Source organism: Temnothorax longispinosus, chromosome 3 (assembly GCF_030848805.1).
Source record: "Temnothorax longispinosus isolate EJ_2023e chromosome 3, Tlon_JGU_v1, whole genome shotgun sequence".
NCBI classification, from domain to species: domain Eukaryota; kingdom Metazoa; phylum Arthropoda; class Insecta; order Hymenoptera; family Formicidae; genus Temnothorax; species Temnothorax longispinosus.
The window spans coordinates 3650274-3677785 of record NC_092360.1 but is presented as its reverse complement, the minus strand read 5'-3'; the positions used below and the strand labels follow the sequence as shown (position 1 = coordinate 3677785).

The 27512-nt window shown below is 33.3% G+C and overlaps 3 protein-coding genes across 5 annotated transcripts; 2 read left to right on the top strand and 1 right to left on the bottom strand.

Moving 5' to 3' along the window:
* The first annotated feature begins 17 nt into the window (after positions 1-17).
* On the top strand, positions 18-17475 carry LOC139809272 (uncharacterized). Of its 3 annotated transcripts, XM_071772035.1 has the most exons (18): positions 18-577; positions 1324-1486; positions 1918-2081; positions 4789-4971; positions 5054-5089; positions 5481-5781; positions 6711-7489; positions 7570-8241; positions 8387-8496; positions 8630-8798; positions 9064-9150; positions 9599-9847; positions 9919-10062; positions 10158-10286; positions 10377-10541; positions 10628-10708; positions 11935-12180; positions 16108-17475. In XM_071772035.1, the coding sequence occupies exons 2-18, from the start codon at positions 1339-1341 to the stop codon at positions 16126-16128; spliced, it is 3684 nt and encodes a 1227-aa protein (XP_071628136.1). In that variant the 5' UTR covers positions 18-577; positions 1324-1338; the 3' UTR covers positions 16129-17475. The 3 variants fall into 3 exon arrangements, with proteins under 3 accessions (XP_071628136.1, XP_071628137.1, XP_071628135.1); XM_071772036.1 differs by lacking the exons at positions 18-577; positions 5054-5089 and adding an exon at positions 686-718 and having other exon boundaries at positions 5484-5781; XM_071772034.1 differs by lacking the exons at positions 18-577; positions 5054-5089 and adding an exon at positions 686-718 and having other exon boundaries at positions 5466-5781.
* Positions 17476-17549: 74 nt separating this feature from the next.
* Positions 17550-21179, bottom strand: Ints11 (integrator complex subunit 11). Its single transcript, XM_071772037.1, has 5 exons — positions 21020-21179; positions 20262-20512; positions 19736-20158; positions 18832-19656; positions 17550-18726 (listed from the first exon to the last, which is right to left on the bottom strand). The coding sequence occupies exons 2-5, from the start codon at positions 20508-20510 to the stop codon at positions 18436-18438; spliced, it is 1788 nt and encodes a 595-aa protein (XP_071628138.1). The 5' UTR covers positions 20511-20512; positions 21020-21179; the 3' UTR covers positions 17550-18435.
* A 1173-nt stretch (positions 21180-22352) lies between these two features.
* On the top strand, positions 22353-27277 carry LOC139810004 (protein unc-45 homolog B-like). The gene is made up of 5 exons (XM_071773345.1): positions 22353-22502; positions 23487-23909; positions 24230-24559; positions 24646-25092; positions 25484-27277. Exons 2-5 carry the CDS (start codon positions 23499-23501, stop codon positions 27239-27241), a joined length of 2946 nt encoding a protein of 981 aa, XP_071629446.1. The 5' UTR covers positions 22353-22502; positions 23487-23498; the 3' UTR covers positions 27242-27277.
* Positions 27278-27512: the final 235 nt, after the last annotated feature.

The following is a 27512-nucleotide window of genomic DNA, read 5'->3' as shown; positions in this document are numbered from 1 at the left end:
CGCGCACTTGCGGATTCGTGGCATCGAAAGCGCGTCGTGCACCGTGCAGTGTGCACGTGCCACGTAGTACGGGACATGACGGCGTTCGCCGATTGAATTAGATCGTCGATCATTCACCGATACGATCCCACCGAGATAATCGGGGATCCGACGATCGTCGCGGATCATCGCGGATGAGAGCCGTCGCGCAACCGCCGACCGGCCGTCGCCGTCGGGCGCCGTGCGCCGTATCCTGCATACGTGGCAGCGGCCACGCGCCAATCGGAGACGCCGGCGGCCGATAGGCGTGGCTTGCGGCGCCTAGTACAGCTCGCTCCACGTCCGGCCGCCATAGTGCTTCGGGGAATCGAGCCGCGCGCGTGCGATTCCTGCTCCGTCGCGCTCGCTTTTTCCTCTCCGGCTCCGGTCTCCCTCTCTCTTTCTATCACTCCGTCTCGCCTCGTCTACGCGACACCCAGCCGTGCTGTCCGCAGCGAGGAGCGCGCCGATCCCGCGACGAAATCCTGGTCCGCGACCTCTTTCGCCGCGTCCGTCGCAGCACCCGCGTCTTGGAAATCAACGAGGATAAACACCCTCGGTAAGTGGTCGCGTCTCGCGTCGGCGTGCGTGCGTGCGTGCGCGCGAGACTCCCTCGCCGGGGGCGAGAGAGAGAGAGCAACGGCGTGCCGGTCGCCTTGTAACACCGTTAAACGTGCCACCGATGCACCGAATTTCGCCGGTCAGTCGTCACCAGTCGTCACGTCGTCAGTCCCCCGCGACGATGTCGATGACCCGCGCCCCGTAAATCCATATGCCGTTCCGCCAAATCATCGGCCGCGGTGTCGCGGCCCCCGGATTTACTCCGCACGCCCGTTCAACTGTGATTTGTTTCACTCCGCTCTCGCTCGGCCTGCACACGTATACACGTTCCACCGTTATCTTGGGATGCCCCACTGGGGTGTCTCAAGGACAAAGTCTCCGAGCGTCCTCGCGACCGGTCCGCTTTGCTTTCCACTAAAAAAAATTCAACGTGGAGCAACGTTACATTAACGATTTCTGGATTTTTCTCTCTCGATTTCTTATATACTCCTCTTATTTACCGTAACCGAACAAGAGATAATTTTTCCCGTGATCGGATAGTGTTTTTTTTATCTTTTGATTCGTGTGGAATCTTAAAAAGCTTCCGACAGGTTTGAAGGGTAAACAGCTACGTGGCCGAGTTGATACAGATAAGAAAATATTGTGAAAAAGAAATTTTTCTACGTCTGTCACAACCAATGACTGAGGATTGTAATTTATCTTATGTGACAGATTGATACTTATAGTATGATAATTTTCTTACAGATAAAACAACCAAAGATGGATGTTCAGACGGGACTTGTGTACGTCGGCATTGTTGTCATCTCCGCTGCGGCCATCGCCTTCATCTTGATGTTTGGTACGAGAGAGAAATCTTACGAAGAAGCAATCGCCGAGCAGAGAAAGCTTCCTGATGATCTGCTGTCGAGTATGTCGATTAATTTATGCAATTTTGCCTGTAGAGTCAGATTTTTGCTTTGACGAGTCACTTTAACCTGTGATATAATCTGTAATATAAACATTTTGATGTATACAAAATTATTTGGTACAGAATATAAGTTAGAAATGGGTGCGTTCAGCCGATACTCCGCTAGCCTAGCAATCGTGAGCAGTCGCTCGTTTTCGTTCGTTTCCTCTCCTTTTAATCCATTGGGTCAAAGGAGAGGAAACGAGCGAAAACGAGCGACTGCTCACGATTGCTAGGCTAGCGGAGTATCGGCTGAACGCACCCAATGTTTAGTATGTATGTAAATAAAGAAATAAGTAAAAGTCAAACACCAGTTAATACAATGTCAAATGGTTGAGAAAAATATTTATGTACTATGGTAGCCTTTAATAGATTTTTTGTTCCGTTTACAGATAAAAAGGATAAAAATAAAGAAAAAAAGCACAAGAATAAGGCAGGAAAGAAGGTGAAAGAGAAGAAAGAGGAGAAAGATGATAAGGAGGATAAGGATGAGAGGTCGGATCATGTACAATTTGAAGAAACTCCCCAAATATTGCCTCCTGAGCCTCCAGTACAGGTAAACTTAAAATTTGTTTATTTATTCTTGTTATTCACTAAAAAGCCTATGCAATTATTCCATAAAAATCGAACAAGATGTATTGTAAACTTTTCGATTTAATATGCGAAATAGAGCGCTGGTACAACTCTGATTATAGGATGGATATACATAGGACTTAAGTATTTAGGTATTTAAAAAGGCTAAAATCTATTTTAAAAATACTAAGCTGGTGCTCTAATAGGGCTATTATCGATGGACTCTTTCTATCACAGTTGTGAATCTTCAAATATTAACAATGTAGAATGATGAGACAAAAGAAGGTAGCAATAACGTTTGTCAATTTTCTAACGTGAAATAAGAGAAGCGCGATCGCGGTCATCCTCCTGAGTCATTGATCGATTAATATTTACCCGCTTTTTGTATCACACAAACGCGTCATAATTATAATTGCCTGCTTAAAATTAAAGTGGAGCCTAAAATAAAATAGGGTTATATATAAAGCGGTCTTTGAAGCATTTAAGATTTGAACGTTTTATATTTTCATGCATGAAATACAGTAACCTAGATGACATACAATATGGTATATCATTACATCTACCTAGCAAAGAAAAGACTTATGAACAGGGAGCTTCCATTTTTTATTTCATTTTTTTATTCTATTGTCATATAATCCACGAGGCAGAATTGTTATAGTTGTTATTTGACATTTATCTTTAACACTTCACCCAAAAAACTTATTTGATAATAATTTTTCTGGATAATGGAATATATATGTGTATATGTGTGTGTATATATATATATATATATATATATATATATATATATATATATATATATATATTTATATATAGGCCTATAATACTAGATAAATTAATTATAAGCAAATTTTCATGTTGTTCATTATCATGTTTATATACGTTATTTATAAGAATATAAATATTTTTTATTCAATAATTTTTAACACTCGTGAATTATTATAACTTACATTATATGCATTTATATAATAATGGGCATTACCATCGAATAACTTACAGCAAATGAATCCTCATATGAAGATATATTTCCGAAAATATATTAATAATAAAATCCGTTTCTCATTCATGATGATTTATCTGAGAACGTGCAAAGATATTTTAGGAAGATTTATATAAATTTCCCTTGACTGCTCTATTTTTGCAGAGAAAATTGTAATACGGCAAAACTAATGTCAATTCCAACATTTCACATACTGAAGTCGCTTTCGATTGCTGTTTTCATTTGTTAATTTTCATTAACCACAAGTTACAAGTAATTTCTGTTTTGTAAGATGTTTTTAGTAGGCTTATTATCTTATGTTTTATATTATAGTATTGCTTTAAACGAAAATCGAAGCTTATTAATTTTCAACAACTTAATGTAACGCAAATAAATGATGTCTTGGTAAGTTATAAAAATATTAAATCTTTAATTAAGTAAGAGGTTATTACATCAAATTGTATAGCAAAAGATTATTGGTCTTACAAGTAAGAATATATCGTTGTTTGGAAAGAATTAACACACATACGCAGGTGAATTGAGATATTAAATAAATATGTTTAAGAATGTGATTTTGATTGAAAGCCCGAGTTGATAATTTCTTGCATACGTGTCCCATTGATAAGTAAATCTGAAAGTTCAAGATTATTTTCTAAAAATAACTTCACACATCATACATATGCAGCAGCATTTTAATGATACTGCTTTAGTCTCGACTACCTTATCACCTAGATTACAAAAGAGCCAGGCACGAAGAATGTTACTAATGTGAGAAAATTGGGCATTTCTACAAATCTTTAGCAAATTTTAATTGTGTATAAAACAGAATATATTTTTTTAAATATTTTTTAATTTTACAAGCTGCTTCAAATCATAAAGAAAATACTGCAAAAGCATTAACAGCAATAAACTTGTAAATTCCAGGTTTATATGCTCAACAAGAAGACAAAATAAATATAAGGTGAAAAGCGACTTAAATTGCTAACTAATAATTTATTACTGAATATTATTAAATATTCAAATAAGAATATAAGCCGTTTTCGGTCTAAGCTTAGATCTTAGGCAGCTCAATATTTATTTCCGTGTATATGTATTATTATAACACATAGACGTATGTATTCCAATTTATTACTGCGCTGAGGTAATATTTTTGGCAATAAATTTTTTACAGTTTAGATAATCTCTTTTTTAGATATGGATTAAATCGCGTTGATTCAATTCCGGGGAGGAAAGGGTTTTTAATGTTCCAACGATAGCTGTGTTTCAAGTCCGACTGTGATCGGCGCGCAGTAATAAGTTGGAATATATATACGTAAATGTATTATAATAATACATATACACGGAAATTAATATTGAGCTGCCTAAAATCTAAGCTTAGACCGAAAACGGCTTATATTCTTATTTGATTGTGTATCATATAGCGGTCTTCTTTTCTCTTAATAATTATTAAATATTACTATTAAATATTTTTCACATTTAAGATTAAAGATATTAAAATAAAAAAAATTTGACGTAATTAATTATCTCAATTAAACAAAATTATTATATGAAGCATAATACCATGATATAATATGATTTATTATTTATTATATATGTGCCCATTGTTATATGATGTAACATGGATCTTCCAAGCATGCTACTTGATATTTTTTGACATTGCCTCCTTGATCAAATAATATGGGAACATTATACATCTGCATTAAACTCTTAGGAGAGTAACAAAGGCAATAAGAAGAAAGGAAAACCTGAAAAGATAAAGCCAATCCTCGTAAATAAAGACGAGCCATCAGTCATCGTGACTGAATTAAATCCCTCGCAATCTTCCTTGGCAGAGGCTAACCATTTTGATCTTATTCATCCAAAGGATGACCTTGAACTCGTGCGGAGTCATAGTGTGAGTGATTGCCATTTGCAAAATATCTTGCACCACTTGCATATTTCCTGGATATTGCATGTTTTTCTGCTTTATTTTTTAGTTTAATAGACGAAAGTATAATATCATGTCGAGCAAGGTAACTTCTTAAAATATTGATTAAAATTGTTTTTAAGATTATTATCATATCTGCTATTGTGCTGTTTACTTCCTTCACTGCTTAATTCCCTTTACTCTTATCATTTGGAAAAATTAACACGTGCATGAAAGGATGTTTATATTTATTAAACATTCATCAAACGTTCTTGACTAACAGAAATCATATTGACTTACGGAACATTAATAGTTGCACAAGTAAAGATTAATGTTTGAGATGAATATGATCTTTATATTGCCATAGATTATAATTAACGTGGATACTAATGTTTTATGAAAAAATTTCATCTTATTATTTTACTCGATTTAAATGTAGTAGTATAGTAACAATGTGTGTCTGTAACATATACATATAATAGAGGGAGAATCTTCAGCAGATTACTGAGACTGTGGAGAAAGTCAACAAGTCACCAAAGGATACTCCTACCAAATTGAAGAAAAATAATAAGGATGCTGTAAAGAAGAAAGATGAAAATAGTAAAGATGAGAAACAGGACGCTAATACTTACACTAATGCATCATCTGCTAATAAAGAAGCTATGAGGGAAATAAGGGAGCAGCAGAAGGAAACACCAGTAAAGGAAGTAAAGGAAGTTGTCAAGGAGGTAGTCCAACAGTTACCAAATAGGGAACCCAAAAAGACGAAAAAAAAGAATGACATTTTATCCCAGATCGGTAAGTCATTATTTGTAAAAGGATATAATTTACTTATTCGTGAGTTCAATAGCAAATGACAAAAGCGTGAATCTAGCGCTCAAAGATGATACAAATCTATGTGTGTTTCTTACAGAGAGCAAATCAATATTTCTAACCTGTCATGACATTCTATAGCCCGCAATTTAATTGATTGGAAATACGACCTCATTTCTCTCTGTACTGTAACCTATCAGTTTTCATCTTTACAACTTATACTGAAAGATTTAATAATATATATTTACACAAATTTGTATCTTTATTATTTTTTGAATATATTTTCATTATTTTCTAACTATTTTCTATACTGTAAATATGTTATAGTAATATTTAAATAAATTAACAGAATTCAATACAGTTATACGATAATGAGATTGCGATTATTGTAGAGAATTGATCGATAATACCTACATTAGTTAATAATATATATTACTTTTCAATACAATTTTCTCTAAAAATAAATTATTTTATACCGTAATGCAAGTTAAAAAGGCTAATAAAAATCCGAGTAAGTTATGTGAATTATCTGACCAAAGCAAAGTCAAGCAAATTCCTTTGAAGTGCTTTGGAATGTGGTTGAGGTAGGATCACTTCCCCCTCCACACACATACATACACACATACAAAGGTCAATGTCCGTGCACTTAGTACCGGTAGCCTTGCAGTACGAGCAATAATTTCCTCATTGTATTTCTGAACAATTGTGATAATTTGTAAAGATTATTTTAGTTGAAGTAAACATAAACATAAAAATTATATTAAAAAAGTGTGTTTATAAGTTTTTATATTAATTGATATTTTAATAACTTATCAATTTTATCAGTTTTAATATATAATAATATAGAATTTTTTATTATAAAAATTTCAGTATTTAATTTTAATGCCTGATATTTTCAACAATTTTTTTTTTAGATGGGGATGCCGTTAATGTTGAATTATTGATGCTATGTATTCAAAAAGCAGAGCTTAGTCGATCTGAAATACAGATCCTCACGAATCAACTCTTGAATAAACAGCAGGACAATCCGTCGTTGGAGCATTCTGAGTGGACAGAAGGTCGCGCCGACCCCGTTATTAAGTTGAAAAAACAATTAGCGGAAAAAGAGAAAGCATTAGTCGACGAGCATGAAGCGAGCGTGGCCGTTCAAAACAAGTTGAAGGATTTGCGAGCTGAATTTAATTCAGAGAAATCTAGACTGTCGGCGAACATTCGACAACTTGAGGAATCATTGAACGCCAAAATCACGGAGACTCAGACATTGCATACCCGAATGCAACATATTTTGGAAAGTCACGTTGCAGAGAAGCAAGGTTTTGCTAGGCAAATTGAACAACTGCAGGCCAAAGTAAACGAGGATGCCGCTATTATTCACAAATTGCAAGAAGATCAAGGACAGACTCAGGGCCACTTGCAGCAAGAGTTGATGGCGCAGCGAAAGCAAATGGAAGTGCAATTCGCTCAGATGCGCGATAATGAGAATGCATTGAAATCGCAATTGGCCCAGAAACATGTGGAGATGCAGGATCTGCAAAATGAGCTCGCAGCGACCTGTGATAGCAGCACCGCAGAGATAGATATGTTACGTCAGCAATTAGGATTAATGCAAAATCAATTGATGCATTCGGAAGGACAATTACAGCATTTCAAGGAAGCAAACGATCGACTACAAGATGTTGCTAGGCAACTTGAGGTAAGAACCATGATCCCTTGTTGTTCTTAAGTAATCTTAGCTTTTTTCCCAGTATTGAGTGTTTTCTTGATAATTTCTAGGAATCTCATCGTGCGCACACCGATTTAGATCATAGATTGAAAAACGCACATCGCCATGAACAAGAATTGCAGAAACAAGTAAACTCACTGCAGGCTGAATTAAATCATACGAAAAATGAAGCCAATGAAACGCCTACCTTAAAGGTGGAACTTAGCAAGGCTCAAACAGAACTAATGAAATTAAAATCAGAGCTGTCAGCCACGATGAACGAAGCTAATTCAGAAGCGGCCGAAATTATAGCCCTAAAAAATGCATTGAGTAGCAAGGAAGACGAACTAAAGAGATCGCAGGATAAATTTTATGCCATACAGAACGATTTGCAACAATCCAGCATGCAAGTCACACGTATGGAATCCGAATTAAATTCCGTACAAAAGAAGTTGGATATGCTAAAGACTGATTTTGAAAGGACGGAATGTAGTTTGAAAGAAGCAAAAAACGATGCGAACCAGTATCAAAACAAGCTATACACACTACAGGAAAAGTTAGCAGATTCACAGATGGAATTAGGTATGGCTCGTAATCAGATTAGGGACTCCAATGCAATGACAAGTGAAATAAAGGCGTTACAAACCGAAATAAATAGACTACAGAGCAATGAGAAAAAGGCGGGAGATGAGCATCTTCGAATTATGAAACTGCAAGAAGAAAACGACAGACTGCGTACTGAGGTATTATTTAGTCATCTTTAGTTTGGATTTTTCTAACAATTGTATATTGTATGGTAGAAAAAATTACTAACGTTAGTATCCAAGACATTACATATAAAATATAGATTTTAAAGATTTTAAAAAATTATGTTTTATGTATGTGCAGCTTGCGAATGCTATAGAGAAACAAAAAGAGCTTCAACAACAGCACGAAGAGAAGAAAGTCCATACGGATGTAGTATTAGCCACTACTACTGAACCCCAACATGCCAATTTGTATGTATATATGTATAAAATTATAAAAAATCTATTTAACATAGTATGTATTATTAACAACTTTTTCGTTGTATATTGCTATATTTAACTTAAAAATTAATTCCCGTGATATATTTATTCTCTAAAAATTTAGAGAGGAAAAGGCTCTACTAGAAAAATTAACAGCTGAGTTAACGCACAAGGAAGAGGAGTTTAATAAGATAGATGAACGGTTACATGTACTAGAAAGTGATGCAGACAAACATCAATGTTTTATCAGGCAACTAGAAGAAGCTTTGGAGGCCCAAAAATCTAAAAATAACGTAAGTTCTTTGCATATTATTCTAAAATAGTTTTTGTTTGATTTTATAAAATATATTTGTTACGTGTTTGAATCTAATAAATTTCTATATAACACACATTAATATATATCTTTACTTTCATTACTCTATTTCATTTTCTCTTCTCATATAATTGAAACGATCTAATTCTTTGTTATGCTGGTTATAAACAAGTTATAATCTATTATAACAATGTAGAAAATTTATTTTTCTAACTTTTCTACATATCGGCTTTTCTATACCACAGGAGCTACGCACAAAGAATTGGAAAGTAATGGAAGCTCTTTCTGCTGCTGAGTTGCGTGCCAAGTCCAATGATGAGAGAGGTGTTAAAGTAAGCTTCTTTGCTATAATTCTCAATTAATATTATTCTTGAAATATCTTATTGAAATATGTTCCTGAAACGAGTTAGTATTATCGTCTCATATTCATTCATGATCTTTAATTTTCCAATTATCCTCTTATAAAATTAAGCATATATTGTACGAGAATCATGGTCAAGTTCGAAATCTGTTGCTTTTGGAGCACATCACACATTATTATTTGCTAAATAGTAGAAATTTAACGAAAAACTAATACCATATATTGTGATACACTAAGATTTAATTACATTATTATTATTTCTCCTAAATTATTTCAATTGCGATTATTGAATATTAAAATATGTTATGTATAAAATATAAATATTTGATTATTTATTGATATTGGAAAATTAACATTTTTTAATAAATATTTTTTATATGATATAGTTTTTATAACATTGCTTATGTTTCTTTAATCAGGAGGCAACCCAAAAAATTAAAGAAGAACAAGAAGAAATAACTAAGGCACTTCTACAGAGGATATTCCCCGAGATTAATGTGTCTGAGAAAACACATGAACAATGGCTCAAATCTTTTGAAGATAAAATATCTACTATTCTAAATGAATTAAAACAGAAAAACACGGATCAGATAAATCCAGATTTGGAGAGACAGAACAAAAATCTGCAAGGCATGGTTTCACATTATAAACGGATTATCTATGATACGGTGAGTATTTCATTGAATTTGGTAATACCTTATTACAAAAACATAACTTCTTTATTTAATTTTTTTTTTAGGAAGGTATGCTTAATAGACTACAAAGTTATATAGAATCCGAGGAAGCAAAATGGCAATCGCAACTTCGGCAAAGTGAGAATGAAGTGGCGAACCTTAGAGTAGAACTTAATGATATGCAAGCGAAATTAATCTCAAATGAAGAGGTAAAGATTATAGAAATATTTATTTTGAAAACAGAGATCTTTCAACTGAGACATTAAAATATATTTTTTGTCTTATACTACGATCCTTCTTCTAGTTCAAACAGAGGGTAAAAGAATTAGAAGATCGTGCAGAGCAGAATCGTACTGAAATATTACTTAAAGCACAGAGAGCCACATCTTGTGGAGATGGCAACGAGCTTGTCACTTTAGAACAATTACAAGAGGTAGATCTCACTGTTTTAATTCTGTATTGGAATACATATACGTGATAAAGAATACTGATGGTGACTTATTTTTTCTTATTGTTATTTCAGGAAAAGGTTCGATTATCGCAAGAATTGGAAGTGGAATGCAATAAGAGGGCAACGTTGGATGCCGAAGTTACAAAATTGCGTTCCCTTGTTGAAACTAGTGAGGCGAGTTTAGTATACGAAAAAAATCTTGTCACACAGCTTCAACAGGAAGTGTCTCAACTCAAGGTACTTTTTTAATATAGCTTCTTGTAGCGATATATATTTAGAATAAAATGGGAAAATATAAAAAGATATTGCTTTATCAATTCCAGAACGAAATTTGTGGCGGCTGTAGCAGCTCAGAGCAGTCTATGCTAAACGGTCCCCCCACATCGGATTCTCTTCAGTCCGAGGTTAGTATCTGTTAATATAAGTGTTTATTTAATTCTTATTTATACGGTGTGCCTTCTCTATCGGAAATACTGCATAGCTTTTGCTATCTTAATAATAACATCAAGTTCTGTATTATAAAATCATTAGATATTGTATAATGCTGCAAAACACTGATATGATACTTCACTAATCATGAAAAATCTGCCAATAATTACTAATAAGTTATCGCTTGATTGTGATTTGCTGTTCTTTTGTACATATAATAACTGAATGATCAAGCAGTTGCGCACATAAATGTTGTTACAAAATTGATAATTCTCTTGACAGTATAAAAGCACGGTAAATCGTGTTTTAATCTTACATTACTATATTTTAATTCTTAATGTAACAACTGAGTTTGTGAACAGAGAAAAAGATATAACAAATTAAAAAATAATTTTTTAATTTATCTTAAATTTTATATCAATCGTAAGACTAAGAAATTTAAATTTATCTTAAAAACTATTTTTGTAATTTATATATAAAACACTATTCACTATATAATATTGAGTTATTAATTTTTATAACATCATCTATATATCGCAAAAAATTAATATCTTTCATGTGTTACATAACAGTAAGTAAAATGATTTTGAACAATTGCTCTCTAAAAAGTTGTGAAATTGCATTATAAATAATATATTATTATATATAATTATTATATACAATGTATATATAAGTATTGATGAAAGTAACACTACTACATCAATAATTATTAAAAATCCTGAATACAATCATGCAACGGAATCAGAGTGTACGTGACAAATACTCAGTTACAGATTTGAAAGATATTTGTAGATATCGTGTTGAAAGCATTGATATAATCGTCATCAGATTGAATTATATTCTAGCTGCAATCTTCATATTACATACTGCAGCCATTTAATCGACACAGTGATTAATTTGCTGATATTTCTAAAGTATATTATTAGGAAGAAACATTACTCTCTAATATATTTAAGAAATTCTGTCTCATTTTTTGAAAAGTATTGAAATATATTTTAATTGTATCCGTACTAGCAATTTGATTACTGTGTTTCAAGATTACAAGATTGTTGGATAATTTATTGGAACGGCAATTTTGCAAATTTTTACCGGAGAATTATATTCACCATTATATGGAAAAACGCGATTCAATAAATTGCCGTTTCCATAATTGATTCCTTTAAACTTTAAACGGTCAGATAATAATATATCTGGAATACAGCCTCCTCCAGCGTCTCAGGCTCTGATAGCTGCGTTAGAAAATACTCTGCTCAAGAATACAGAGTTTACAAACTGTTCCATTACCAAACCTGTCAATTTGGTCAGTCAATCTGAACAAGAAATTGAGAACAACTCCCTTACTACAAAATACTCCTCCAAATCTTGTCATATGACCGATCACAACACACAGGCTAATTGGAACTCAATGATTGGCCAGCAACATAAAAAGCACAAGAAAAAGCGGAAGGTAAACTTATAAGTCTGAAACAGAAAAAAGTGTTACTGGCTCAATTGCTGTAATAGGTGCACTTCAGTTGATTATCGAAATGTGAAACACATTTATTAGGACTCAATGTTACAAAGAATATTATAATTATATGTGACTTATGCGTATTTTACAATATCTTAAAAAACGACATATGTATTACTTCAATGAACGAAATTTAGTTATAAAGATCTATTTTAATTTTAAAGTACATATTTCGTATTTTATCTATCTAACTTATATCTGAATTATATTAATTGTGACACGAACGCTTATGTTTATCTTTTGATACGATACATTGAAATACGACAGGAGTATAGAGAAATTAACTGAACAGAGCAACAAAATATAACTTTAAAGAACGTACTTTTTACCATAACCGTCTTTTGCGAAATGCATATACTTTTTAGCTTTGATAGATATTCTTTGTGATAATACTGAGTCCTCCGTTATTATTTCTTTGCTACTATTAAAGCAATATATTATTTTTGGTAGCTTGTATCTTGAAGCAGTACTTTATGGCGTAGTTTGATTTTGTATCCAACATATTACTCTATTATTGTGGCTATCAGTAAGGAAACGTGTCCGTACATTTAAGTGGCATGTGATATAGTACAGTAAAATTAGATAAAAATTGATTTTGTAAACTTTGCACTTTATAGATCAATCTTTTCATATGGATGATAACATGTCATAGAATAACACGCGTTGTAATTTACTGTTATAAACATATTTTCCGCACAAATATCACGAGATTCATATTTACATGGACATACTAGTGCTACGTTTTAGCATCATTTTGTCCAAGTGAATTTAATTTTTCGCTTTACACAAAAATATCATTCTTTCGGCGTCCCTAGATATAGATAGTATTTTTATTTTGCAATTAATTAGGTAAAATATGCACTATAAACGTGAAAACGATGCTTCATAAGACAAAACTACGAACGTATTGATATCATATTATATATTTGCAGCATTTTTCCACATTATATATCTAAAACCATATCTAAAATTTATAATATTTATGCACATTGGCAGAAGTGCTTAGTTTGATACAATCTCTTTAGATTTTAAGCGACGAAAACATAATTTCTAATTGTAACATGATAATGCTAAGTCGCATAGGATTAAGTTTTAGCTGACTAACTAGCTGATGGAAGGACATTCTCATCCTTCTTAAATCTGGTAGTAAGCCAAATTGAAAGTCTTGTTTGTACCAGTAATCTTTGTCCCAGTGTTTGTCCATTGTAAAGTTTTGACATGTGTAAATGTTGTCAAAACGACCACGGGTCATCACAGTTGTGCGATTTATAAGAAAAAAAAAATAGCTTTGTTGTTCAAATGCTTGCTCTGTGATCAATAACGATTTAACTGTTTTGATTGTTTCGACAGTCCACTAAGAAAACCATGGCAAAAAGGCGCAGATTCGCAGGTATGCAAATCTAAAGATGAGATACTGAAATGTTTCCTCCATAGCCTTTCGGAAAATTCTAATAGTAGAATTACCGCTAGCAATTCATGTGTCAAGTCTTATCATGTATAATTTATTTTACAGATAATTAGTTTCTCATCACACACATTATGTTGTGGCATTAAACTTTTACATTCGTATTTATAAATGCACTATTTTCAATTTTTGTATTTGCATATTTTTTTTTTTACCTCATAAAATGCAGCAAGAAATTTCTGAGAATTTGAAATGCAGCTAATCGTTATCATTAACCATACTGGCGTACTAGTTATTAGGAAAGATTAGATATTCTGAGTATTGTTATTTAAAAAATGAAAATGTTACGTTCAGAATTATATAAACTTGTTAAATTTATTATTATTTTTTTTTCATACAAGTAAATGTAAGAAGTGACAGATTATACAAGCAAATAATTTCTTAATTTCATAAATCAAATATTCTAAAACTTATATGAATGAAATGGAAATATATCCCGAACAGTATATTATTTATTCAAAGACAAGGAAAGACATGATAGAACAAATCTATATACATAATACATATTACAAAACTTCATTTAATATGTCACACAGTAAACGTAGGCCATATTAATAGTACTGTTAATCTATGTTTATTATTTGGAACATATTACTTAGAGCAAACCTTTTTCGATGTTTGATGTTGGTGTGAGAAGTGTTAGACATCATGTTTTATATATTATAAGATAAAACTTAATTACAATTATTGTTGTAATTATAATTACTTAATTATAATTAAGTTTTTATATTTGAATTTGTTCTATTTATGAGATTTAAAATTATAATCTTGTAAATATATGTGATTGTTTAAAACCGTATAAAATATCGTATAAATTAAATAATTTATATGATATTTTATATTTTTTAAATGGTATTATTAGTTTGTAAAATTTTATACTATATCCACATACGCGTTATGTATGGATATGTTCCAAAAACATGCACAGTGGCTATTGTTGGCTTTATATTTTATTTTGTGACTATATATTATTGCGAATATATTTTGCATCTTGTATCCCGGCACAATATGGCTAGAAAATTAATTTCTCTTCCCATCTTTAACGCCTGACCGATTACGCGCGAAACTGACTGTTAAATCCATTATATGTGTATAATGTGTAAATATTAATGTCTGAACAAGGTAAATAGTTGAGACACGTTGCTTTTGCAAAAGGATATCAAATTTATATGACTACATTGATTAGTATGTAGAGAAATATATATGTAAATTTAGAAAAATAATGACTAATGTACGTGAAATAGATATCCAGAAATGTATATAGTTATACACAAGAAAATTTTTATCAGCACAAACACTGGGGTAAAGGATACACACTGCGCGAGAAATATATTTATTAAACCTATTAATCTCTGTAACAATTCATAATTATTTTTTATAACGATATTTAACATGATTTCTCATTGCTGTCATACATCATCCATTATTTTCCTTTTTTTATGGATTTTGTGAGCTTAAGATATTAATATAATGATGTGATAGCATTAAAGGCTACAGTAAACGTTCGACTTAATGTTTCATGTATGTATGTTTCATACGTTGTTTTCTAATTGAAATATTTTTCGTCGCTTAATTGCAATAATACTTCTTGATAAATAAAAAAATGAATATAGAATGCTACTAACAATGATGATAACAATGTTGAATATGTATATGTTAATCTAAAATATCTGATTTAACCGATATAGATAATGTAGAGACTAACATCGTTAGTTCACTAACATCTTAATAATTTATCTTATTTTTTGCTTCTTTTATTTATTACTTTGTGAGTGTGCTATATATGTATATATTGCTCGTAAACTGCTGTTTAACATAAAATAAACTTTCTGTTATTTATTTATGGCTCTAATAAGTATTTTTCTTTGAAATTGCTTTTTAGAATAAGGTGATGGAGTTTTCTATTATTTATCTATTTATAATGTATTATTATTATAAATAAATAAATCGCTTTTTTTAGCTTAAGGCTTAAGTTAATGGGTTTTGGATATATGTATGCTTTATAATTATTAATTGATTGTTAAATGCATGGTTAAAAAGCATGTATTTTTGTTCAGTTGTGCATTAGATTTAAAAGAATGAAAGATAACGCAAAAATTTTAGTAGACTATGTAATATATTCCTTACCTAATAATGCACATTATTATGCGCTATCTTTCACAGATTTCAAATTGTTCTTCCCGATTGCTTTATTAGACAGATATTCAAATTTTTGGAGATTTAATTGATATGCAATATTTTGTTATAACTTATTATCTATGATATTCGTCTATTACACGCAATACACGGAAGAATAAATTATGTAGGTTATTTAGAGAATGTGTTGTTTTATATATTTTAATGTATTACCAACAATTATACCAATGCATTTTATTCATTCTATTAATATGATCTTTCAGGGTGGTTCAGGAAAAAAATAACTTCGAAAAATAAACTACGCTAGTGCAGTGCGAATACTGGTGGTTAAAAACGTGGGATGCGCAAATGCGAAAAAGCGGACGCAGCATTGCTATATAGGTATAAATGGCATACTTTGCTACTCAGAAGACTAATATAAAGTGAAAATATTAAGGATAATGTTTATTGTAAAAAAATATCATATTTTATTATGTGGAGAAAATATAAATAATTAAACTCGTAGCGATTAAATGGAAAATCTTGAAATATTTGCGTATGTGATGGTTATATAATTTATATAATTATAAATAGCTATACACGATGTAAAGGTTATCACGAAATTGTGCATTATGAATTACCGATATTAATTGTTTATAGGATCTATGAGTTATAACAATTTATAAATTTTAATTCTGTTATGAGACGTATAGGAACATAACATTTGAGGGATGTGTTCTTGTAACGTAAAAAAATTGTATAATTAATTAATTAATTAATGGATTCCATGACTTCATGATTCATTATTAATAATGATATTGATTCTGATATTATTTCTGAGTCACACTGTTACTAGTGTTTAACATCTTTTTTTATTATTAGACGCATGGACCAGAAATTATATATATAAATATACTATATATGCATAATATGATATAAAGTATATACGGCATTTTTTGTTATCGATAGCGAACACAATACACCAAATTTGTAAAACTAAACGCGATCTTCATGTTGTTCCATTGTATACAAGTTCAAATTTGTTATTCGTTTCACGTGCAATAATGAAGTAAGTCGAAAGTTTGAACGAGCCAGTCTTATATATATACAAATGTTAACTGAAATTAATTGCGCCCAACGATTGTAAAGCAAGTACTTGGATACATAAGACGGATTTTCACATAGTTCATATAGACTTTTATTATCAGATCTAAGAACATGTTTAACAATTTAACAGAACATGTTTAAAGTTCAAGTTTACCGAACAATTTTAAGGGCATTTAAAAGAAACTGATGCTTGCAATTATTTATATTCATATTTAATTACGCTTCAAACAGACGTTTATTAGTTGGACAAGCCAAAATGTTCCGCGTTGTTATTGGAGTAGCTATATACTCTAGTAAAAAGCTCCTTCAAATCTGATTTTTTTTTTAATATTTGCATGAATATTTAAAAGTACTGTGTTAGACATTAATAGTACACTTAAAGAGTTCTTTATTCACCTATGTAATCGATTGGTTGCATAAAAAGAATAGGGTTATTGTACTGAGTTTTGTAAGAGGCATGTATGTTTAGTACACTGCGTACTTATTTACCGTTTTGTATCTAGAAAACATATTCATAGTTAATAAAAGTTTACTGTTTTACTTGATGCTGAATATTATATAATCTTGAAAAATTGTTTATTTCACTTATCTATTAATAACTGTGGATAACGCCTTTAAATAAATATCATTATTTATTTATTTATTGATGCTCATACATACGTACATACATATATATTATGTAGTTAAAGTATAAAATATGGATGTACATTTTGATTTATCTACCAGACTAGTTTAAGTATATTATTCTAAAAGTTGCACTTTCAGGTCAAATTTAATAGGACCTTCGGACTATCATTTTTACATTATGAATTACTTATCTCAAGTTATCAATAAACTATACATTATTTTAAAAACGATAACATTTAACTATATATATTGCTAACATTTAACTATATATATTGCTAACAATTGTTTTCACAATATCATATATAGTAAAACTAATGAATTTCTGCAATTTCGACTGATTTTCGTAATTGACTTGTGCTATTTCCCCCTGTTGATTTTATAAAATAAGCATCGCCGATTTCAACGACTCATTAAGATGCAAATAGTAAAGAGAGACAATGAGCATCATTCTCGAAAAAATAGCCAAAAATTAGAGATATTTATCAGCTTCATGATACACATAATATAAAACTATTGTAATATGTTTATATACAGCATATTTCTGAATAATACATACATCTACTTCCTTTCTAGGATGGACATTATCTAGGTACTAAAAGAATGCATGACAGGTACGATATCTTTCATATTTAGTTGTTTTGCAGTTCTATATATTTGTTGTCTTATTCTATTCAGGTGAATACAAACGTCCAAAACATAAAAAAATAATATATAACCGTCATCTAATGTTTAACATTGTATTATTGAAAAATATATTTTTACCTCAGCATTATGATGCAAAATAGATTTACAATCGTTCATTCGATGGTATAATGCAAACCACATTTTAGTATCACAGGTCGAAATTTTCTTGTTCGACAGCAACTTTCCCCGTTTTCTTAATTTAACATCGTTTGCAGAAACCCGAGAATGTAGCTACCCAAATCTTCATCCTGATTAGTCCATGAAACGTAAACACTCTTTTGATCATCTTCATCTCCTTCCACTTTTACCAAAACGGACTCGACTGATATGGAGCCATCCGTTAATTGAACCGTCCATCCTGATAGTCTTTCTTTCAATGGCTGCAATAGCTTTAAGGTAGTAGCGTGCGCTGGGCCGGGATCCCTTACTTGTACAGTGGACGTGAATCTGACCACGTGTTTCGTGATGCCTGCAGCCTTTGCAACCTAATAAAAACAAAACCAATCAATTAATATATATAACAATTGTTATTTAAATATGTAAGTAAAAGGAATAGCGGTCGAATTAAACAATTATGCGGAAAATATTACCTCATCCGCATCTACGAGACAGACACCGTCTTCTCTCAACATCAGGACACTGTGAAGCAGCCTCCGTCTCTTCGGATCAGGTGGCAGGGCTGAGTATCTCTTCGCTTCGGCTTTCAGCAACGCTAGAGAAGCATCCACCGGAACTTTGGACGTGGTAGTGATAATGCAAGTTTCACCGTTTGCAGGATTGTAACAACTAACACCGAATTCTTGTTTGATCTTCTCCTTCAAGTACTCCATCTTAGCGAATTCCCCGTGAACCAGCATAACGTTCTTCGGCTCGCAATACTGTATCAACTGCATTATTCCTTTTGCGTCAGCATGAGCGGAGAAGGACATGTACTCCACGGCCATCTTTACCTCCACGATCTGCCGATTCTCAAACTCTATTCTCCGTGTACCGTTCAAAACCTTGTGGCCCACGGTACCCTGCACGCAAAAACCCGGCATAATAACCATGTTGGATTCATTAGGCGCCCATTTCTTAAATATCTGCAGGGAGAGACCAGCGTGTAACATTCCTGGCGTGGCGAACACCACCATCGCACCTGGATTATCGATATACGCTTTATCAAACGGTTTTATATGCTTAAAGTCAAACATGTTCCGTTGTACGAACGTTTTCTTAATTTTCTGATTAGTCCATGTGATAAACATTTTATAATAATTGTTGGCCTTCTCGGTCAAACCAAGCGCGAAATAAACTGGTACTTTTAGATTCATCCTTTCCCAATAAGTTTCTAAAAGTATGCACAGCTCTTGGGCACGACCGAGAGCGAATACGGGAATCAACACCTTTCCGCCTCTGTCGATGCATTCGTGTACCTGAAACACGCATATCTTCTCAAAAAATCGTTCAAGAAAAATTAATTAAATTGTTATCAATAATGAGTCCGAAACGTACTTTCTTGAGAAAATCTCTTTCCCTACACCTCTTCGAATCTCTAATTGTGGTCGCATATGTCGACTCTGATATTAATAAGTCCGGCCTGCATTTGTCAATCCATGCAGCACCCAAGTGCCGATCCGGCGTCATATTATAATCTCCTGTATATACGATAGTCTGCGATCCTACGCGAATCCAAAACATAGCTGCTCCGAGAACGTGTCCGGCATAGTATGCCTTTATCTCCAATTCTGGATCGACCATAACGGACTGATGAAGCGTAACGGCGATAACTTTCTTCATACAGTCCTTAATCATCTGCGATGTGAAAAAGTTGCTCTCGCCTTTGCGTTCGACCGCAACTTTCCTCATGTCCTCCAGCAAGATTGGCGCAATAGCCTTAGTCGGATGTGTCATGTAAATCGGTCCAGTGTAGCCTACCTGTATTTTTCGATTACAGTAGAGATGTATAATAAAGAGATGTGGACGGCAAGAAGATGACAATAGAAATTGTTATGAAATATGAATCTTGTTGTTACGTTACCATCTCTGTAAAATATGGAAGAGCGCCGCAATGATCCAAGTGAAAATGAGAGATAATGACACAGTCGATATAATTGGTCACAGGTCCTTCTGGAACTATGTAGGAAAAGTCTGGGAAGCGTCTCTCGTCATTGAACCCCATGTGCATTCCACAGTCCAGCATGATGTTTTTGCCACCCATGGAGACCAGGATGCAACTTCGTCCAACATCCTGCCCAGCCCCAAGTGGTGTAACTTTTATATCTGGCATTTCTGAGAAGTTTATAATAAAACATAGTATTACTTGAAACATTAACGAAAAAAGAACATCATGTTACTTGCATATTCTAGAACATTTATACATATGAATAGAAAATAGATGCGACTTATGAAATAAATACAAGTACGTGTCTCAATATTATATCCTGCTGTAAACAAATACATCTCTAAAAAAATTGCCCTTAAAACAGATTAAAATACTACTAGCACAAAATATGTTGACATCGTTATATCATTTTACTTAAAGAGATATCAGTTAGCTGATTAATCTAGATCAACAAATTGCTATCGCTTTCTGAATTATAATCTTGATGTAATATAAATATAAAGGAGCTTAGGATTAGGTTAGGCTTAGCGGGAGATAGCGTTAACGCCACTACGCACCGGTTCGTGAATGAATAAAACAGACAGTATAAAACGATTACGTGGTCGCAGATCACGGTTGAGAATTAATGAGAATAATGAGCGGATTAATGTAAACGTATATCAAAAATTGCTTACTTTTTTTTCAGAAATTGTCAAGATCTTGTAAACAATGTCTTCCTCCTCTTCGAAAACCAGTGTGATTATTGAGATTGACGGATACCTGCTGGCTGCTACTCCAAAAATACAAAAGACGAAATTTATCAGGCAGTCTGGACAACTTAACGAAAAAAGAGTAATTTTCCCAGATAAAAATCCTAAAAAGTTATCTACATCGTGGATGCGTTCCAATACTGATTGGCCGCATCAGGAAACACAACTGTTGAGTGAGCGGTCAGTGATTCTTTAATATGATTGGTTCTTACCTTTGGTTCTTCTCCGGATCTAAGTGTAGAATATCGGGCGCGTTCAGCAGACCAAGCCGCTCAGTAGCAGTCGAACGTGATTGGCTCTTACTTTTAGAACCAACCAATCAACGCAGCGTGTTGATAAGACGAACTCAACAGTTGTGTCTGCTGAACGCGGCCATCGTAATGAGCGCTCACTCAACAGTTGTGTTTCCTACTTACTTTTACACAAATTCAGAGCTTATCTTATTACACAAATATTCATTGGCATAAATGAACTTCTTTTTGTTAAGTGCTATAACTTTCACAATTTTAAACATTTTTACAATTTTCGAACGTCAACCTGTGGGGAATACATTTAAATTTAATATCCTTTTTGCGTTTTTCATTTCAGGCACGCCGTACAGGAGTTACTAGGGTTGCGTTCGGGAAGCGCGCTATTATATAGCGCTATTGCATCATTTTATCTTTATCGCTCATCAGTGTAAAACGATAGAATAAGCAAATAGCACTAATAGCGTCTTCCCGAACGCACCATATATAGATACACCGTAGTCGAGCGCGCGCGCGAAGAGATGACTCATAACTCCTACATTTCTTAATATTTTTCCATATAAAAAATACTGTAAATGCACCTAAACACATGTACTTCAATATTGTATACACCATGAACCTGATTGGCATACCACTTTATTACAAATAAATCCTGAAATTGACCCTCCACCAGACTGTACTACCTCCTTAAATAATAAAATAAATGTTGTATTTAAATTTCTGCAATTTCGTTGTTTGAAATCAGAGAGATTATATTCATGTTTGCACATCATTAAATATATGATATTACTGTGCAGGACATATATAAATACATATAGTTTATTACATAAATTTGCCAAAGTATAATAATATTAATATACAAAATAATACAACACGGAGATGTATATGTATACATATCACTAGGCCGAGTCCGCGCTTTTGAAAGTCACGTGACATGCAGCATCGTTCCTCATTTGCTACCCCAGAACCCCAGTCACGTAAACACTATTATGACTGTAAACATACTGACTTGTATGTAAGCTGCGACCGATTTGCCCGCAATTTGAATTCTTACCGATTTATTTAGTTACACTCGTTGAAAGGTCGAGAAAAGTAGAGAAGGTTAGGGTGTTCGAGCAGCACGGAAGAACGTTAATTACGAAGAGGAAGCTATCCGACAGGTAAAGAATTTATACATTCTGTTCTGTTTCGCAAACGGTCTGAACGAATATTCAACAATATAACAAAGGCTGTTAAAAATGATGTGAGATACGTTAGTAATAGTTGGGAAAAGAAACCACACGAGAGCACACGAGGTCATTAATAATTCAAGAAATGAACAAAGAACTCTAGAGCCATTAAAAACTGAAAAACAAATACTCGGTTGACGGTACTATTTTTTTACGTCGATGAAATGAGAAGGAAAAATGTCGATGGAATGAGATACATCCTCACGCATTATCGCGCGTTTCAGGTGATTCGCTCGCCTTTCTTAGACTCTCTTTCGTCGAGGAAGTTGAATTCCAGACGTAAAAAAGGGAGGAAATGTAAATTGTCCCTGACTCTTGCAGCATAGCGTACATATAATTGCATCTCTTTCTCTTGCGTTAAGACGAAATTAAATATTTGCATACGTCATAAGTTGTCTGGATAGTTTCACATTGTCTAATTTGCACAAACAGCTTCTGGAGATTCTAAGAACAACACTAAATAATTACTTGAATGATTGACTTCTTCCGTGTTGTTTTTCAATGTTCTACGAAAGTCAACTTTCTGATATAGAAATTATTGCAACAATTGATTACAATTTACATGCAGATTACACACTTAAAATTGCATTGTTATTATTAAATTGCGTTTATTTTTTATCCATTATACATATATTAGGCCTGTTTGTTTCAGCTGAACTTCTTGCACAGTTCATCTTTTCTCTATTTCTTTCCAATGTGAAAAAAAAAGAGGAAAGATGAACTGTGCAAGAAGTTCAGTTAAAACTAACAGGCCTATATTGTCTCATACATGCATATAATTATTTAGTAATAATTTCATCTTCTATGCTTTTTGCATTTAAGATAATACATATATAACTAAAAGATACGATATGAAATGTCAGAGTCTTTCTATGTTAAAACATATAATGTAACATCATATAATTTGTGTTGTAGAGTTATTCCACCATGACAGAGTCAGATATGAGTGCAAAGGAATGGAACGAGAAGGGTAATGAAGAGTTTGAAAAAGGCAATTTGTCTGAAGCATTAAGTCACTATACAAACGCACTGAATGTAGAAGAGAACGATCATGACAAAAGAATGTACTACAGAAATCAAATTGCTACTTATTTAAAACTGGGCAATTACGAGAAAGTGGTTGAAGACTGCGACAATGCATTAATGATATGTTGTAACCACGCATTGTATCACAGATGTCTAGCACTAGAAGCGTTAGAAAGATTCGAGGAGGCATATCGGGATGCGAAGATCATTATCTCATCTGACCCCAACAACAAAGTTATTCAGCCCGTAGCGACGCGCTTACGTGAAATTGTACAAGAACGTCGTAATAAAAATATAAAAATTAGTGCCAAGGTAAATATACGTAACTGTTACAAAAGTTCATCAACTCGCAAAATATGATAATTTAATCTAGATAAGATAATAAAAATGCAATACATTTTTCATCCTGGATGTAAATATTAGAGTAAGAGTTTTTATTTCAATATCACATAATTTAACAAATGGATTTGAGTTTTTGTCTTTATTATATAATTATTATTCATTCTTGTTCATTAATAGTCTGCACACTACGGGTAAAATTAACATCATACAAATATAATTTTCTAGTTATTTAAATTTTTATTGCAGATCATTATATTTAAGTATATGCTTAATTTTGCTTTGTATTATAGGTATTAGAAATGCTGGATCTAGCATTTGACGTGAACGCAAGTGAGAAGGAACGTGAAATCGCTATGAATAATTTGTTTGTGCTCGCATGTGACGAAGCTGGTGCCGACGAGATCTTCAAGAAGAAAGGTGTGTCGAAAATCGCACAACTTGTGAAAGTGGAAACAAACGAGGAAGTAATCTGTAGCGCGATTCGTATTGTAGGCGAGTTATGTAAAAATAATATTAGTCGAACCGAGTCTGTTATGAAATCTGTCGGTTTGCTTTGGTGTCTGGAAATAATGAACAGTACATCTTTAGAGAGAGTTAATGCGTCTCAATGTTGTTTACAGGTAAATATCGAATAATATACATGTAGTTATTTTACATATTTTACGTATTTCAGTAATTAAAAATTTATTGCATATTTTGATTTTAGAATATATTGAACACTTACATCATCGACATGAATAATAAACCCAATTCAAATTCCAACAAGGATTTGTACGAGGCGCAAAAAAAAGTAGACACGATTATGTTGTACTTATTGCACAGCATAACGAGTAGAACGATAACTGGCCCTGCTAGAGACGCAGTAATAAAACTTATTACGCATAACATTCGTTGCGTACCTACGTTAGACTGGGCCAAACGATTTGTCGAACTTCGCGGTGTGCAAAGATTGATGGAAGTAGCCAGTGAAATGGAGGAATATAATTCCGAATCTTTGCTAGACATCACGTCTTCCACGCGAACTATAACCAGTGTGTGCTTAGCAATGGTATATAAAAACGTGTATAAGAACTGTGATGATGAGAAAACATTTACCAACGCCGTTGATGAATTTATTGAAGATAAATTGCATTCGTCTGACATGCAATCTAAAGTATGAATTTTGTAACTTTCGATCTTTTCTTAATTGTCATTTAAATTGTTTCAAAATAAAAAGCCGAGTATCTTTTTAACTATAGCCGATTTAAGCAATTTAAACTTTATTTTTAAAACAAAAATGTTAAAGAAGACTTTTCAGTTCTTTTTCAGTAGTCGATATTGTATATATATTCTGTAAGTTTTAAATTAAAATACGGTTATAACAGAGTAATCGAAATTTATTGAAGAATATGACTTTATAATCTAGTATTTTCTGAAACGTATTAATTTATCAGAAATGTCTATTTTCTATCAAAATTAAATAACACTGTAGCTTCCTTAATTTTCAATCAATATTGTTTGTCGAAACGTAAAAATTAATGAATTGTTAATCGATTGTTTTACAGGTGCGTGTAGTAGTTGCGATAACTACCTTATTATTAGGTCCATCAGATGTTGGAAACGCAATTGTGGCTAAAGAAGAGATTTTGGAGATGATCCTTGTTATGGCGGGAACGGATAATGTATTGCGGCAGGAAGTGGCTCTCGAATGTATCGTTGCCGCTGTGACCAAAAAAGACAAGGTCGACACGATCATAAATCAAGGTCTTAATATATTGAAAAAGCTATGTAAATCCAAGGATGATTCAGTTCGGGTTCGAGCCTTAGTGGCTTTTTGCAAGATGGGTAATTCCGGAGACTCAGACGTGACTATCAGACCGTTCGCGGATGGAGCGGCCAAAAAATTGGTTAAGGCTTGCAGTCGATTGGTGACTAATGAAGAATTGTTGTCAAAGAAAGGAAGGAATATGAGAGAGTTGGCCGTAAAAGGTCTGTCGTATCTCACTTTCAATGCTAAAGTCAAAAAGGAGTTGATCGAGGATATGGAACCCATTTTTTATATGATTGGTATCGCCGAGACTGGTGATCAATCGGTTCTCTTCGACACGGTTACGACGTTGGTGAACTTGTGCAACGCTTATGACGAGCAAGAACCCGAGATAATAAAATTGACAAAGTTTGTCAAATATCATTTTCCCGAGGAATCTGAATTGGACGACGACAACTTCGAAGAAAGAAGGTGCGCATTAGCAGAGGCCAGTGTGATCACCGATCTGGTGTATCTCAACACCAAAACGGACAATCAGAACTGCAAGGAATTGATAGCGCGCGTTTTCAATGCATGCAGTGAACAGACATTGAGAGAAATAGTTGCTGATAAAGGCGGCACGGAGACATTGTTGTCGTTGGCGCTGGATGGCACAGTCAAGGGAAAGAAGCAGGCTTCGCTAGCCCTGGTCCGTTTGGCACTCACAAAACGTCCTGAGGTTGCATTTCCTGGTCATTTAATCACGGAGGTTGTTCAACCGATCGTAAATCTTCTGAACCCGGAGTGTTCCATTGATGAGAATTGCCAGACTCTAACAGCTTTGTGCAATCTAGCTGAAGTCAACGACAGCATGCGAGAACATATATTCAAAGAAGGAGTATTTCAGAAGATCGAGACCTTTCTGAATGACGAGGATAATAGTTTGAAATTGGCGTCTGCAAATCTTATAAACATTTTGATATTAAGCCGTGAAGTCGCTATCCAGTGTTTCGAGCAGGATAATTCTCGAGTTGATTATCTTATGTTATTGTACAAGGACGAGAATAAATATATTAAGTTTGCAGCAGCTGCAGCTCTAGTGAAACTGACGGTGGCCAACAAAGAGGCTTGTAAGAAAGTTTTGGACTCGAATTTCTGGCTAGATTTCCCACGCTTTTCACTCACTAATCCAAGTAGTAACGTACGAGAGATGGGTATTATATTTGTGCTAAGTATGATAAGAAGCATGGAAGATGTTGCTGCAAAACTTATCGAAACAGGCATAATGGAACTACTGAGAGCATTGAACAATACCGTGCAAAACAATCATGTTAAGGAATTGCAATCCATTGCTTTAGAGGCTGTTGCGGAACGATCTAGTAGAGAAGAATTCATTGTCATGCTAAGATGGGAACGTGATGTAGCATGTCGATTAAAACAATTAAAACTTCTAAATCATTTGGAAAAGAAGTTATGGGTGTATGAACGTACTAAAAATGTACCTCCAAAAATATACTCAGAATTTGGAGAGATACTAACAAGAGATATCTTTATTAAAAAAAGACAAAATATTTAAGATCTGAATGTCATATATATTCCTTATATTTCAAATAAAGTGCTTTAAATAATAAAATAAATGTTGCATTTAATTTCTTTTGCAATTTTGTCGTTTGAATAAATGTAGTCGTGCGATCATATAAATTATATTTGTATTTATATATATCTTTAAATATAGGTTTACTGTGCATAGGACATATATACATACAATTCATTTATTACATAAGTTTGCCAAAGTGTAATAATATTAATATGTTGTATGAAATAATACGTATATACATACATACATG